Here is a 15,903-nt window from a genome sequence, read left to right on the forward strand (position 1 = left end):
CACAGATTATGTTAATTAACAAGAAAAAAATCCAGCATTTGATCTAATATGATTAATTAAGAGATACATAACATAAGTAAAGTAAATAAATAAAAAGTAGAAGGAAAATAAAAGATTCTCGGAGTCTCCAAGGGAAACAATTACAGAGAGAGAAAAGGCACAACAAAAAGAAAAGAAAGAGATCATCGTAATTTCCATTTTTCCCACAAAAGAGGTCTCTCACTAAAAAAAGAAGCAATGCTCTTTTCTATCTTTTCTATCTATGTTGTAAAACACTTTGCGCTTTACAACAAATAATTAAATAAGGTAAAAAACTTCTCATTAAGGGCAACAAAGTTCCTTTTTGGTGGTTCTTTCAAAATCAAAACAGATAGAAACAAAAAAAAAACACAAACTTGTAAACTTTATTTATTTTACTGTAATGTAATCTCTCTATAACACCACCACTTACGTATTGGCCTTATTGCTTACGACGTATTTATACATATATGGAAAGATCCTGTGTCCTTCCCTACATATAAAGATTCTGTTTTTCCAGTTTTTTTTTTTTCTGTTTTTGTTTTTTTTTGAATCAGATCCTTATTCTTGACCCCTTTCGATCAGATTCATGGCAACGACTCAATCACACACCTCAGATCTTACTTCTGGTAACGTCACTTACTGACCCTTCTCTCAATTTTTCATATTCTCTTCTAAATTTGATTCCTTTACGTTTGATCTCTTCCTTTCCTTTTTCTCAAATTCTTAGTGGGTTTCGTGTCCAAATCCTCTGACATCGGATTGATATTTATCTGTTAGGTTAGGTTTCGTTGATTTGGGTTTGGATTTAGAATTACTACTTTTGCTTTTTCAAATTTTTTTGTAGTGGTCTCATGAATTCACTAGTAGCGTAATTGAATTGCAAGTGTTTAAGTTTGGAGAATCTCGATCTCCTTTCTGTTAGGATCTGGGATCCAAGCTCTTTGATTTTTTAGTGTTCCTTAAGTTCAAATTTTGGATTTTTTTGCATTAGGATCTGCTTTTGTTTATTTTTGCCGATCTTGATCTTGTTCATGAATGATTCCACCAACTTATTTGTGTTTACCGGTTATGCATGAAACACAGAGGAGCAACCTGCTAGTCTGGACATCATGAAGGAGCAGGTAGTTTGTCTGAGTGGTCTCTGGTTATTATTTCCATCCGATTGAAGATTCACCGAGAACATAACTTCAAATCTTTGAACCCTTGTTTCGTTTTGCAGCCTGTTCCGGCAAACAACGAGACATCAGCCTCTTTTAAGTCCTCTCAGGAAGCTGCTGTTGTAGTTCATCCAGCAAAAGTTGCTCCACTGACTGGACCTTATGGTTTATCAGGTGATTTTGCCGGACACTTACCTAGCAGCATCCTCTCTCCTCAAGCACAAGGCTTTTACTATAGAGGTTGGTTTGTGATTCATGTATTTTCAGTCTGTATCTCTCTTCTGAGGTCATAGAGTTTGGACTTTGTGTATTGGTTTTGATGTTTCATAAATACTAGAGGCAATGAAAAGAGAGAGTAGTATATATATGCCTTCCTGTACACATGAGTTAGTTCTGTAGTTCTTGAACTGAGTATGGGTCGTTTTGAAGCTAATCCAGATTACTTTCTATGTTGGGGAGCTAGGTTATGAAAACCCCTCTGGCGAATGGGACGAATATTCTTCGTATGTTAATGTTGAAGGGTTGGACATCACATCTCCTGTATGTACACCTTACCATCTTTTTTTCAGATTTCTTCTTTAGGACATGTCAAATTGTTCACTATTATTTCTCTGATATAATCAGGTTGGCTTCAATGAGAATGCTTCTCTAGTCTACCAAACGGGATACGGATATAACCCTCAAATGCCATATGGGCCATATTCCCCTGCTGCAAGTCCCTTACCTTCAGAGGGGCAGTTGTATTCGCCACAGCAGTTTCCGTTTTCGGGGGCATCGCCGTATTACCAGCAGGTAGTTCCTCCTAGCATGCAATATATTACTTCTCCAACTCAGCCCGAGCTCACCAGCCTTGTCGGTGTTGACCAACAAGGTGATAACATTGGACCACGCCCCTCCTACCATCCTCATCCCATTGGACCGTTTAATGGAAACCAGCCAAACCTTGGTTTTCCTGAATGGCAGCAAGGTTTTGACGGGGGGATATGGTCAGATTGGTCCAAGCCTTCTGATATGCACAGACATTCTTCTTCGATTTCACCAGCTTTATCTCCTCAGCCACTTGGCTCATTTGGATCATTTGGCCAGAACGTTCCCATGGTTAGTTCACTTATCTTTGTTATTCTTATCTAACACATAGATATCATTGGTCTATCAATGGTTGTATATTGGACTATATGTTGAAAGTGGATACTGTTCTTTTAATTTGTCAGGGATCACAGCGACAAAGATCATTTTACGGTTTTGGATCTGGTTCAAACTCCTATAACAGAGGTTACATGCATAGTGGTGGTCGTGGCCAAGGCTCTAACTATGGAACTAGACTAATTTCTAATGTGGGTATGGGAAACCAAGGCTGGATCGGGGTTGACAACACTAGAGGGCGTGGAAGGGTTAGCGATCTATCTCTGGGTGGTGGCGGTTATAATGGTACCTTTGATATCCTGAACGAGCAAAATCGAGGACCAAGGGCTTCAAAGCCCAAGACTCAGGTCTCAGAGGAGCTTGATTCTGCTGCTGATTCTAAGAAAAATACCAAAGGCAGTGCAACGGAACACGAGGAATCCAACAACAGTTCCGATTTTATCACCGACTACGATAACGCCAAGTTGTTCATCATCAAGTCTTACAGTGAAGACAATGTTCACAAGAGCATTAAATACAATGTTTGGGCTAGCACCCCTAATGGCAACAAAAAGCTTGACGCTGCTTATCGTGAGGCCAAGGATGAGAAAGAACCCTGCCCAGTGTTTCTTCTGTTCTCTGTACGTGTCTAATCCTTGATCAAGTGAAAAAAATGAATTCAAAAGAGTTGGTTATCCAGTTCTCTTCTTCTTACTGCAGATTATTTATGGGGTTGTGATTTCAGGTAAATGCGAGTTCTCAGTTCTGTGGTGTAGCGGAGATGGTTGGACCTGTTGACTTTGAGAAGAGCGTTGATTACTGGCAACAAGACAAATGGAGTGGACAGTTCCCAGTGAAGTGGCACATCATCAAAGATGTTCCAAACAGTCAGTTCCGCCACATTATATTGGAAAACAATGACAACAAGCCTGTGACTAATAGTCGAGACACCCAAGAAGTAAGTAGTACCATTTTCAAGCTTTCTTGTCCATAAGATACCTCTTTTTAAACCACACAATAATAACCACAACCAAAAACTGCAGGTAAAACTGGAACAGGGCATCGAGATGCTGAAGATCTTCAAGAACTACGATGCTGACACGTCAATCTTGGATGATTTCGGGTTTTATGAAGAGCGGGAGAAAATTATACAGGACAGGAAGGCAAGAAGACAGCCAAGCTTGCCATCGGCAGGACTAGTAGTAGCAGGAGAAACAGAACATAAACCTGCATCTGCTGCATTGCCAACAGAGTTCATCAAGAACATGTCCAAAAGTTTTGCACAAGTTGTCCGCTTGGACGAGGGGAGCAAAGAAGCAAGCAAGGCCAGTTCATCTCCAGATGCAATTACAGCAACAGCAGCAGTCTCTTCCGGTCAATCCAACTAGTAAGTAAAAGACATGAATTAGCAAAAGACTTATGTTTTCAATTCCATAATATATGATATTTTGTTTGTTCTAAGAAGGTATTCAAATGAAAGTTTTACGTCTGACCGGGTCTGGTTTTTGTGTAAAGTAAGCTTCTTTTTTTCGCCCTTTTCTGCTTCCAGGGTCTTTAGCTAAAATTTGATTCATTTCCCTCTTTTCAATGTTTTCTATATAATACCCCTCACTCTTCTGGGTTTGATTAGAAGAAGAAGATGAAGATAATGTACGAAAGACAATATAATGTTGCTCTTGTAAAGGAAATGCCTCATTTATCTTTGCAGGCAGTTTTTTTCTTATTATGAATAAAATTGCAGATTACACCTATCAATCATATTCAAAGCTCTCAGCTTTCCACATCTCCAAATTTTGTTTCTTTGTGGTCTTTTTTTTCCCCTACACATATCTTTTAGATTAGGGGAGTCTGGTTGTGAATGTGAAGGTGACAAGAAAGTCATTCAATGCCTTATCCATTATTATTTCATAATTCTTTATTGAACTTAAAAATTGAGAAATTGTCATCAAAAGGAATTAAGGGATTGTGTGGTTCACACTCATGCCAAATCAGTATATTCATGACCCTTTCTACAAGCAAAGCAGATTCAGATCTGTGAAGATGTGGATCACTAACATAATGTGGCTAAGGGCTCACTTGTATTTAATATTATCCATTAGTGAGAAACAAATAAAATTGTTTCATTAATTTATTTAACAAACGTGTGTGTCTATGTAATTTACTTATTAGTCTATTTTGCCCTGTTTCTAGATCTAATCGGGTCTAAACCTGCGGTGCATATCACATAGACAGATCTGATCTACTTACGTTTTTTTGTAAACAAAAATGGTTTGGAAGAAGTAGCCATTGGTTCACACAAGAGGGCCCAAATTAAACATTAAAAATAAAAGGGGCTAAATTGTAACAACTAAAACATAAAAAGGGCCAAAAAGAAAAAAAAAAAGAGAACAAAAGTTAAGAAGAGGTCATATTCTCGAACCCATGAGGATTGGTTTGTTGTCTTTGTCACTCAGCAACAAGAACCAGACTAGTCCTAATCCTAGTCCTAGTCCTAGTCCACGCGCGAATATATACAAACGTCTTAAAGCCCATTTGATAGGACGAACCGATCTCATCTCCAGTAAGGGTTTTACTCAGGAAAAAACGATGAATAGTGGCGATACCTTATCGACGTTTTCTCAGTTTATCTCCTCTTCCGATAAATTTTTCCGGCGAGCTGATGATGCTGATGGAGGCTTTTGTTATTGCTCGGCTACCGTACTCGCTCTTGTCTTCATTCTTCTCTACCAAGTTCTCGTTTCCCGGAAATTTCGTTTCTTTAGTCACGCCTCTTCTTCTTCCCCAGCCGTCTCGATTTCTCAATCTCAGAACTCCCAATCAAGGTAAAGGGTTTTTTTTTTTTTAATCTTTTTTGTCATCTCTTGTTCTGTGTTAGGACTTTCACAATTTGGTTCCTTTTTTTCTTTCTGCTGAGTAAATTTATAAACTTTAGTATCTTCTCCTTTACTGTGTGCCTTTGTATGATTTGAGTTTGTAATCGTCTATGATCTTATTTCATTTATGGACTATATTGTTTTTGCAGAATCTCGACACTTGTTTCTGATGAAGATCTAAAGGGACTGATTGAGAAATTGGGGGAAAGAAACGAAGATGGTGAGATTTGGGAAGATGTTATTCAGAAAAGCAACCCTCGCGTGTCATACACTGCTAAATGCTGCAAACCAAAAGTAAATAGCGAAAGCTTCAACCTTTGAGTGTCTAGTAAGATTCTGTTTTCTCTGATAACTGAGTTGATTTTTTTGGTTTCTTTTAGGATGGTGGTCCTATGAAGTACCTAAGTACTACGGTGTTTGAGGACTGCTCGCCGGAGGTTTTGAGGGACTTTTATATGGATAATGAGTACAGGACACAATGGGATAAAACTGTGGTTGAGCATCAGCAATTGCAGGTTGACAGTAGTAGCGGAATTGAGATTGGTCGCACTATTAAAAAGTTTCCCTTGTTGACACCAAGAGAGTATGTATTAGCTTGGAGATTGTGGGAGGGGAACGATGAGTTTTACTGTTTCATCAAGGTATAATTAACTAAAACAATGCTACTGAAACAACTAATTATGCACTCACCTTAACTAGAAGCTATGATTTCTAAATTACCTGTTTTTACATTATTCATTTGCACCTATGTACTCCTCTTTAATTTGCTAAGTACTTCTCGTATATGCTAGACATCACAGACCTGGACCATGTCATATATTATCTGTTATTGCACTTGACCTACTGTTTTTGGCTCTTTGGTTATTATCAGGAATGTGATCACAATATGGTGCCGCAACAGAGGAAGTATGTACGTGTAAGTTACTTCAGATCTGGTTGGCGAATCAGGAAAGGCAAGTATTTCTTGTCAGTTTTATCATCATCCATATTTCAGTTAAAGCTTCTCTTGATGTCTCATTAGTGGTGTATAAGGTTTATCAGTGGTGTATAAGGTTTTACATCCTCCATACTGTCTATGTATAACTTAAACTTGCTGCAGTTCATGGCAGGAACGCTTGTGAGATACACATGTTTCACCAGGAAGATGCTGGATTAAATGTTGAGATGGCAAAGCTTGCTTTCTCAAGAGGCATATGGAGTTACGTTTGTAAGATGGAAAATGCACTTCGTAAATTCATTGCAACCAGTCATCAACCCAAAGGCCCAACTTTATCTGCTGTCAGCTTAATGAAAAAGGTGAGATGTTAGTGGGTTTTAATCTGATCTGAGTTCAGATTTCTGGTCTAGTGCTGGAAGTTTATGCCCTGCAAAATATGTGTTTGTAAAATCTTAAATTTGGTTTTCTGAAACTGAATATGCGGTCATCACCCTTGTCTTATCCCATAGATTCCATCGGAGTTAGAAAGTCAGACAAGTGGCATCACAAACTCGGGAACTACTACTACTAGTGAAGGAGCCAAACGGAAGAAACTGTTGAGAAAGCCTTCAAAGAAGCTGATAGCAAACAGTATATTACTTGTGGGCGGTGCAGTTGGTGGTGCAATCTGCCTGTCTCGTGGTCACTCCGCCTTAGGTGCAAAGGTTGCCCTTGCTTACTTCTTGTCGAAGATGAGAAAGCGTGGAGCTCCACTGAGCCAAACCACCCAAAATGCTGGTATTTAAGTCATGCATAGAATATGTTTTGATGAAACTCTGCAACTTCTAAGCTTAGATTAAACTTGTGTGATAGGGGGAGTGTCTATTAAATATGTGAATACTGTCATAGAAATCTTCTATTTCTGCAATGGCTCTGATCTCATGACCTCTGGGTCTTCAAAGTTTTGTATACATCTCCTGGAAGACTATATTTATGGGTTAAATGTGAATGTAAAAAAGTTGTATTTTACACAGTCAAGCCTAAGGATATGTGGCCAAGAAAAATATATATTCGGACAAGATCTTGTTTTTTCTTACCAAATTCCAGACAAATTGAATGTTATTTCTCCCAGTTTCTGCGGGAAACAAAATGGTGTCTTTTCGTTTGTTTTGATGGTTCACACGTATGTTTGAATATACGTTGAAACAAACTTTGTTTATGTGTGTTTTGCAGTTAGATCGGACTTGGACACAGTTGTGGTCTCTCTCCTAATGTTTCGCTGTCTGCTTCATTTTTAGCTGTACATTTCTCTATTCACACGTCCAGATTTATACGCCCTTTCACTCAATAACGTCATTCAAAAAAGAAAAGAAAAAGGAAGAAAAAAAAAACTGAAGAAACTGAATTTGCCATTTTTGGTTACTGCCACACCATTTCCAAATTAGTTTTCTTCTTTCATGACCTTCATCTTTCTTTCCTCTCCTTCGGTTTTCGTGTGTTTCCTTTGCCCCCAAGGAAACCCGGAACCAGCCCTGGGTTTCTCTTTGGATCATCTCTTTTACATTTTCACAGATTTTCATTTCTGAGATCAAAAGTGCCAATCATGGCGCCCAATCTGCAGCTGGTAATACTTTTCTTCATTGCTTGTTTCGGAATCTTCACCTCTCTTGTTCTTGCAAAAACCGATAGCCAAGACGGTGAGTGTTGTTATTCAATCATTCAAATAGTTGTGATCCGATCTTGAAATAAGAGAGGTCCATGGTTATAAAATTTCATCTTTGGCTCAACGTTATTCCTGCCTGATCTTCTATGGATTTTTGTAGTATCGGCTCTTAATGACGCCTTTAAGAGCATGAACTCTCCATCAAAACTCAATGGCTGGTCTTCGAGCGGAGGCGATCCTTGTGGTGACTCATGGGATGGCATTACTTGCAAGGGCTCATCGGTTACTGAAATGTTTGATACTTCCTCTCCTATCCCTTCAATGGTTTTGGCTTCACAGATTCTGATCTTTATTTGGTTTAATTTTGTTTTTTGTAGAAAAGTATCTGGACGTGGACTCAGTGGATCTTTAGGTTATCAGCTTGGAAACTTGAAATCACTCACTTACCTGTGAGAATTTTCCCACTTTTTCAATACATTTTCTTAATCTTTACTTCTTGATCAGGTTCAGGTTGATATTAAGAAGCTACATGTTCTGTTTTGTCAATGTAACAGTGATGTAAGCAAGAACAATCTTAACGGAAACTTACCCTACCAGCTTCCTGATAAGCTTACTTACCTGTAAGTATCTTCCATTTATAATGCCATGATATTGATCTTTACTACACAGTTTCGGTGTGTTGAGCTTTACTTAAATAATGCAGAGATGGCTCTGAGAATGACTTCAACGGTAATGTGCCATACTCGGTATCTCTCATGAACGACCTCACTTACCTGTAAGCCAAGAAGACCCTTTGCATTTTCTTTTCCCATATCAGTGTTTTCTTCATACCCGTTCTTGTTTTGATTTGCTCAGAAACCTTGGTCGTAACAACCTCAATGGTGAACTGAGCGATATGTTTCAGAAGCTTCCAAAGCTTGAAACAATGTAAGCCATATGCGTTTATCTTACAGCTAATTTGGTCGAATGTCATAAACTTCATCAAGTATATGTTTTGCAGTGATCTGTCTTCCAATCAACTCACGGGAAAACTACCGCAGAGTTTTGCCAATCTAACAGGCCTTAAAACACTGTAAGAGAAGAATGCACTTTTAAGTAGTTGTTAAATTCTAACTCCTTTGTTTTGTTACTCACATTACCATCTATAACTGTCTACTTTCAGGCACTTGCAAGACAACCAATTCAAAGGCTCTATAAATGCTCTCAGGGACCTCCCTCAGATTGATGATGTGTAAGTATTTTGAAGGCTACACAGAGTTTCTATCCTTGAAATTAGATCTTCCTTTCATAATGTTGTTTATGAATCTTGCGATGACAGAAACGTTGCAAACAATCAATTTACTGGTTGGATCCCAAATGAGCTAAAGAACATTGGAAATCTTGAGTAAGTTTTATCTCTCATTATCTCTTTGAAAACAATTAAAAGATGCAAAAGCATTGATTTTTTTTTCTTCAATTTCTTTGGCTAGAACTGGAGGAAACAAGTGGTCAAGCAGTAGAGCTCCCTCACCACCTCCCGGAACCCGTCACATAGACAGAAACTCAGGAGGCGGTGGAGGAATGAGCAAGACTCTGATCACTGGACTCATAATAGCGGTGTCTTGTATTGGTGGACTCATTCTCTTTGCAGGAGTGATTGCATTGTTAACTCGAAGAAAGAACGCTCAGCTTTCTTCTCACTTTTTTGACGAAGAGAAAGGAGGAACCAACCGAAGCAAGCCACTCTTCACACCACAACCCTCTCAGATGCTTCAGTTCGATAATATGGATGACTTCAGAGGACAGAAGACGGTTGATTCCAACACATCAATTGAGACAAAGGCTTCTGTTAAAAGAACTTCTTCTGTCAGTTTCAAGAATTCTCCTACTTTTCATCTCATACCTTCTACTCAAGTCGTTGCAACTCCAGATCGTTTCTCCAACCTTGAAGAATCCCCTGACACGCGGGGTGTGAAAGCGTTTACGCTAACGGATTTGCAGAACTCCGCATCTGGTTTCTCACCGAATCGCCTTCTTGGTGAAGGAACCATTGGACGTGTTTACAAAGCTAAATATCAGGATGGAAGGGTTTGTGTTCTTCTTTCATTTCACTTTTCACCTATTCTTTTCAAGAAACTTCGTTTAGATCACTTTCTTGTTCTCTTTCTTAATTTAACAGAAATTTGCAGTCAAAGAGATTGATTCTTCACTGTTAGGGAAAGCAAATCCGGAAGAGTTTTCACACATAGTGTCGAGTATCTCGAGTATTCACCACCCGAATATGGCAGAACTCGTTGGTTATTGTTCAGAACAAGGAAGGAATATGCTTGTTTATACGTATTTCACAAGTGGATCACTTCACAGATTCCTTCACCTCTCTGATGATTTTAGCAAACCATTAACTTGGAACACCAGAATCCGAATCGCTCTTGGAACTGCGCAAGCTATAGAGTAATTAGTTAAATCATTTTAGCTATATATTAGCTGTTCTAATTTTTCCTTTTATTTGCTGACAAGAAACTTTCTTTTGTCAGGTACCTTCATGAAACATGCTCGCCTCCGCTAGTTCACAAGAACATCAAGTCATCGAACATTTTACTCGACAGTGAGCTAAATCCTCACCTCTCAGACTACGGCTTGGCAAACTTTCACCACGTGAGCCTCTTTGAAAATTAGTACTTAAAGAGATACAGAGTTGTTTCCAATCTGTAGTTTTAAATGTTTCTTTCTTGAAATTTGCAGCGCACAAGTCAGAATCTTGGAGTTGGATACAATGCTCCAGAATGCGCAGATCCCTCGGCTTACACACTAAAGAGTGATGTTTACAGCTTTGGTGTGGTGATGCTGGAGCTGCTAACTGGTCGAACGCCTTATGACAGGTTCAGTGATCAAACAGTAATATTCGATATAACTCTCAAAACTATACAAGTGTATCTGAAACGGTTTTTTTGCTTGCCTCTGAACTACAGTGATAGGCCAAAACCAGAACAGTCTCTAGTTCGTTGGGCAAAGCCACAACTTAAAGACATGGACAGTCTGGTGGAAATGGCGGATCCCGCGCTGTGCGGACTCTACGCTCCAGAGTCTGTATCAGCATTTGCGGATATAGTGTCAATCTGCGTAATGGTAGGCTCATTGTTGATTCTCGACTGTGTTATTATGTTCATTTAAAGTTTTAAGGTTAAAGGTTTGTGAGAGTTGGATTGTTATTACTTTTTTTTTCAGACGGAGCCTGGGCTTCGGCCGCCAGTGTCAAATGTGGTGGAGGCACTGAAGAGGCTAGTGTAGTCTACTGCCTCAAGTTATATTGATGTGCTTGAATGTATTTAAGGAAGAAGAATAACTCTTTTGGAGATTTGAGGCTAAAACCAGAGAAACTTCTGAGCCAACTCGAGTAGGAACTCAAAAAGCTATTGGATTCAGGTTTGTATAGAGAGACATAGGTGGTAAAGATGGTGGAGGAAAAGAGAGAACAGAGATTCTAGTGTTTGGGTTTTTGTTTCATATCATGTCTTAACATTTAGATTAATCTTTTAATCATTGAGAAAAGGAAAAAGAAAATTAGCAGTATCATAGAACAATACATAAGACATATAACACGCTTTCTTGCATACAATTCATCATCTACAAACACACAAATCAAATCCAGGGAAGCTGTGAATAGAAATCAAGCAGAAAGCTCTGTTTTCGGAAACAGAGTCATCATCTCTCATCTGTTCTTAAACAGAAATTAAAAATTAAATGTAGCCTAATCACTAGTCTCATATATCTCCTGATTCGTTTGTGGGTTCTTTTTCTTGTATAGGTATTATTACCTAACATGAATTTCTTATTTTTATCCATTCTGATTATTACATTAAGCTAAGAAGAAAGCTTCCTGTATTTGTGAGCTTTACTTCTTTCCTTTTCAAAGAAGAATTGAGAAAAAATGCAGCTTAAAAGGAAAAAATGGAACTGTGTCTCAGTGTCATTGCTGTTTCTTGCTATTATCAGCCAATACATGTTCATCTAAGACAGCATTCTCGGGTTGGTCTTCATCAGACAAGTTCCCATCATCCTCTTCGCTACTCCATTTCCTTACAAATTTAGGAACCATGCTTTTTACATCTTTTGCCTCCGACACTTGATCCATATCGTTCACTCTTTCAAAGCGGACAGCACTAACTTTTCTTGCATTTCCTGCTAGTATCTGCTCACGGAAAAAGACCTTGATTAGTTCAAAACATTAAAGGTTGATTTGTGTCAGATATGATAATGAGTCACTCAATACCTCTACTCTATAAATTTGGTGCTTTTCCTTTGGCTCTTGCCTCTCCTGTTTACCTTCCTCTTCTTCATTATCCTCTTCCCAGCTTTCCTTTTCAAGAACAACCTTTACACTTTCTCCAGTTTTTGGGATATACCCGAAGGCCTCGCACACAAATCCTGAGACTGTTTCGTACTGAATGCCCTGCTTCCCAAATGAACAAACATTGTGGGTTTCAACTTTTAAAGAGACATAACATATTCAGAGGGCCAAAATAAAAGTTTGTCTACCTACAAGTAACCTTAAAGATGTTGTTCTGTTTCCAAAGTGACGCAATAAAGGGGTATCAAAGACACTGCTGAAAATTAAATTACCTCTGGCATTTTCATATTCAGTTCTTCAGATAGCTGGTCAATCGAGGTATTAGCATCAACATCATATATCCCCTCATCTCTCATAACAATATACCCTGTTTTCTTCTGAATCTCCTCCTATTGATGAGCCAAAATCATGGAGACCAGAAATTAAGTAATGGAATAGAGCCTCACCAATGGGCAAATAAGTTATGTAAGATAGGTTAATCTTATTAACAGGTCTAGTAAAAGAATTGAAACTAGGACATTTACTTTTGAATCATTTTCATCAAATATTTCACCAACAATCTCTTCGACCACATCTTCAAGAGTTACTATCTGCAGAAGCAAATTAATGGGAGAAAGATCAACTACTTGTATAAGAGAAAGTAGAGAAGTATAAAAGAAGAGATCAAAGAGGAGCAGCACATACTCCAATGGTTCCACCATATTCGTTAAGGACAACTGCCATGTGAACCTTTCTTATGCGAAATTCTCTAAGAAGATTCCAAACAGACATTGAATCTGCCAAGTGTAACATATATCATTAGATTTTCTTCTCTGTGAAGCATTAGTGTTTAATGTCGGTAATATAAGAATAATAATTTAATCGGAATGGAGAAATCCGAAGCAATAAAATGCCTAGGGGCTCGGTATCAAATGCAAAAGCAAACAAACACATTGATTATTACCAGGGACGAAGTATGCAGGTTTATGTGCCATGTCCCCTACAGAAGTACTTTCTAGTAGATCACCCTTCAAAATCAAGACAAGATAAATCATTCTAAACAACACGACTAACAGAAAGAAACCCCAAGAAATACTGGAAAGAAGTAACAGAAAATGAAACCGTCAAACCTTTTGAACATAATCTAGGAGATCCATAGCATATGCGATTCCCACGATGTTATCTATACGCTGCTCAAAAACAGGCACCCTGCAAGAAAACATGAGCGTGATGAGTAGTCCCAAGGGAAATGGCTTCAAAAAGAAAAAGAAGGCTTCGGAAATTTATTTACCTTGAGTACTGATGGGTCACCCACATACTATGGAAATCAACTAGACTGCCACTGGCGTCAATAGCAACTACATCAACAAGAGGAGTCATCACCTCTCGGACATGGGTATCCTTTATCTCCAGCACATTTTCAATCATATCCTGCAGAGCAATCATTAGGATAAACATAAGTATGTATAAATTTTAAACTTAAAGACTAATATATTACAAAACTCATACCTGCTCCTCTTCTTCAATGGCGCCACTTAATTCTGCACCTCGTAGCATCAGTTTCAACTCATCTTCAGTAACATATGGTTCGCTGAGAAAATAAAGCCAAGAGATTATGACTAAGATTCGCTAAATTTTAACAAGGAATAAGGCATGACAATCCAGTAAAATCGAATCAAGTATTCTTTTCAAGCATGCCAAAAACTATAAGAGATACTAAAACAAGTCTAGGCTGATGCATACCTCCGTCCTTTCAAACCAAGAATTTTCAGTATTCCCATTGACAGATATGTGACAATTCTTCCCACAGGATATAATACTAAGGAAAGCCACGCCACTGGCCTGACCTATGCACAGTCAGACAACATAAATCATGTATTCCTTTTTACTACCCACATATGAGATATTTGAACAATAAAGCTATTTCCTATCAGAATGGTCACAGTGAGCAAAGCCAATGAGTATCCACATATATTAAGTGAACCAATGCCAATTAGTATAAACTTACCACAAGCCTTGCAACTTCTTGAGCATTGTGGACAGCAACACTTTTTGGAGTAATCTCAGTCAAGAGTAAAATAGCCACCTATACAGTAATTCAAGAATGACAAATCCTTAGGAAGCAACAATACTGATCAAAGAATATTTGTACAGAAACAAAAGAGGCATTGTACTGAACCAAAGAAAAGAATTTGAAAGTTAACAGGTATGGTAAAAGTGTTGAAAAATCTATACTTACTGTCATCAATCCAGTGGCTGCACTAACACCAGCTTCCCCAAATATAGCTGTTGCTGCTTCAGTGACCAGGGCAGTTGCCGCAATATTCACAACACTAAGACCAACCACAAGACCTAAGATAAGAGACAAAATTTAAAGCAATCCTCTAAATACAAATTGCATATAGAAAAAAAGGTAGTACGTTGTTCCAATAAGTATTGTCGTCAAGAATCTGGTAACATCACTCCGGAGCATTCTGAATACACCATTCTCTGGTTCTTTCTCAGCCAACTCACGCACCTGAGATGAACCAAACATAAAACAGCAATATTTCAAACACAATCAGATCAAACAAAATTAGAAAAAAAAAACGATATGAAATTACCTTCCACGGCCACAAAGTGGTAATGGAGGTCTCAGCCATAGAGAAAAATGCAGAGAGACTGAGCAACGCAGCCAATATAAGACCTTGCTCTCTAAGAACCTTAAGAACCTGGTAAATTTTTGGCAAAGCATTCTTAAACAAGACTACACTCTGACCAAACACCTCATATCCTGCTTCCACAACACCAGCCGATGCTAAAACTTTTGGGCATCGATACAAGAAAACTCCACACACTACAGCTCCTAGAACAATTCCACGTTTCAACAAAACCTTAATCGACTCCAGCTCCTTCTCGCCAGAATCGGAGTTCTGTTGACTACCCTCGTGACACTGACTCGAGCTAAACAGCATAAAGCGACTTCTGTAGCTAAATTCACAACTTCGTCGGAATCTAAAACTCAAATTGGAGTTTCTAGACGAACTCAAGACCACAGGGCAGTGCAGCTCAGCTCTCGGGAGAAGTCTTCCTGAAAGCTTCGATTTTTGACCATATCTCTTCAAGTTTAAAGCTTTTGTGTCAATGACAGATCGACCCAGAACAGATAACTCAAGTGCCATTCCCGTCATAAGAATCTTATTGATAAAACAAAAAACAAAAACAAAAATAGAAGCCCCGAGCTGAAGTATGAGGAAAGATAAGACGGCTCCTGCTTTAAACTCAGAAGCGTCTAAGATTGGTACACTAAAAGGATAGTTATCTGTTTAGTCAAAACAAAATGGTGAGTTTGAGAATGAGAACTAGGGTTCATAGCTTAAAAATGGGGAGACCCCCTCCGGCAGCGAAAAGCCGAAAATGGTGATGTTGCGGAGCAAAAAGGCGCAGCCTTTCCTCCGTCAAACTCGACTGCAAGTGGCAGGCAGATATGGTTAAATGACATTAATACCCCTGTCGCATCCACCTACCAGGCAACCACGCAAAAAGAGCTTACTGAACCGTCCCGGTTTGTTCGTAGACCCGAGATCGTGATTCAATTAACGAACCCGGTTTGTTTTTCAACGTTTATGAAATGAACATCTTTTTATTAATTTAAATGTAGCGATGTCGAATCATATCATTACAAGCTAAAGTAGCAACGAACAAAAAAGAGACCTCTTAACAAGACTAAAATAAGTGAATCAGAATCCAGCTAGTGAAGCAGTTGAACCAGATTCAGACGTCCTAATGCTTTTGTTTTTCATCGTCATCATCACCAAGAAAATAAACGTTTCTAGCTTCACTCGAAACTGGAACTAGATCTTGTT

At 38.6% G+C, this 15,903-nt stretch overlaps 5 protein-coding genes across 5 annotated transcripts in view; 3 read left to right on the forward strand and 2 right to left on the reverse strand.

Moving 5' to 3' along the window:
* On the forward strand, window positions 444-4,023 carry LOC104745538. The gene is made up of 8 exons (XM_010466804.2): window positions 444-647; window positions 1,105-1,142; window positions 1,241-1,418; window positions 1,642-1,718; window positions 1,803-2,276; window positions 2,390-2,941; window positions 3,046-3,258; window positions 3,344-4,023. Exons 1-8 carry the CDS (start codon window positions 608-610, stop codon window positions 3,686-3,688), a joined length of 1,917 nt encoding a protein of 638 aa, XP_010465106.1. The 5' UTR covers window positions 444-607; the 3' UTR covers window positions 3,689-4,023.
* Window positions 4,705-7,459, forward strand: LOC104745540. The gene is made up of 7 exons (XM_010466806.1): window positions 4,705-5,122; window positions 5,323-5,467; window positions 5,554-5,814; window positions 6,045-6,126; window positions 6,273-6,469; window positions 6,620-6,887; window positions 7,323-7,459. The coding sequence occupies exons 1-7, from the start codon at window positions 4,722-4,724 to the stop codon at window positions 7,385-7,387; spliced, it is 1,419 nt and encodes a 472-aa protein (XP_010465108.1). The 5' UTR covers window positions 4,705-4,721; the 3' UTR covers window positions 7,388-7,459.
* LOC104745539 (protein STRUBBELIG-RECEPTOR FAMILY 4) lies at window positions 7,584-11,347 on the forward strand. The gene is made up of 15 exons (XM_010466805.2): window positions 7,584-7,786; window positions 7,913-8,045; window positions 8,130-8,201; window positions 8,307-8,372; window positions 8,456-8,527; window positions 8,608-8,679; window positions 8,753-8,824; window positions 8,915-8,983; window positions 9,071-9,136; window positions 9,222-9,819; window positions 9,911-10,182; window positions 10,266-10,386; window positions 10,474-10,610; window positions 10,701-10,857; window positions 10,957-11,347. Exons 1-15 carry the CDS (start codon window positions 7,693-7,695, stop codon window positions 11,017-11,019), a joined length of 2,064 nt encoding a protein of 687 aa, XP_010465107.1. The 5' UTR covers window positions 7,584-7,692; the 3' UTR covers window positions 11,020-11,347.
* LOC104745541 (putative DUF21 domain-containing protein At3g13070, chloroplastic) lies at window positions 11,523-15,509 on the reverse strand. The gene is made up of 14 exons (XM_010466807.2): window positions 14,662-15,509; window positions 14,479-14,576; window positions 14,298-14,391; window positions 14,067-14,144; window positions 13,802-13,905; window positions 13,568-13,649; window positions 13,350-13,489; window positions 13,189-13,267; window positions 13,023-13,086; window positions 12,764-12,855; window positions 12,604-12,669; window positions 12,352-12,468; window positions 12,002-12,181; window positions 11,523-11,920 (listed from the first exon to the last, which is right to left on the reverse strand). Exons 1-14 carry the CDS (start codon window positions 15,226-15,228, stop codon window positions 11,699-11,701), a joined length of 1,983 nt encoding a protein of 660 aa, XP_010465109.1. The 5' UTR covers window positions 15,229-15,509; the 3' UTR covers window positions 11,523-11,698.
* Window positions 15,645-15,903, reverse strand: part of LOC104745546 (ABC transporter C family member 3) — a gene marked incomplete in the record, with an annotated part of 7,486 nt that continues 7,227 nt past the window's right edge. Inside the window, 1 exon segment of the mRNA XM_019236646.1 lies at window positions 15,645-15,897. Coding sequence (XP_019092191.1) covers window positions 15,876-15,897 — 22 coding nt within the window.

This window comes from Camelina sativa, chromosome 15 (genome assembly GCF_000633955.1).
Source record: "Camelina sativa cultivar DH55 chromosome 15, Cs, whole genome shotgun sequence".
NCBI classification, from domain to species: domain Eukaryota; kingdom Viridiplantae; phylum Streptophyta; class Magnoliopsida; order Brassicales; family Brassicaceae; genus Camelina; species Camelina sativa.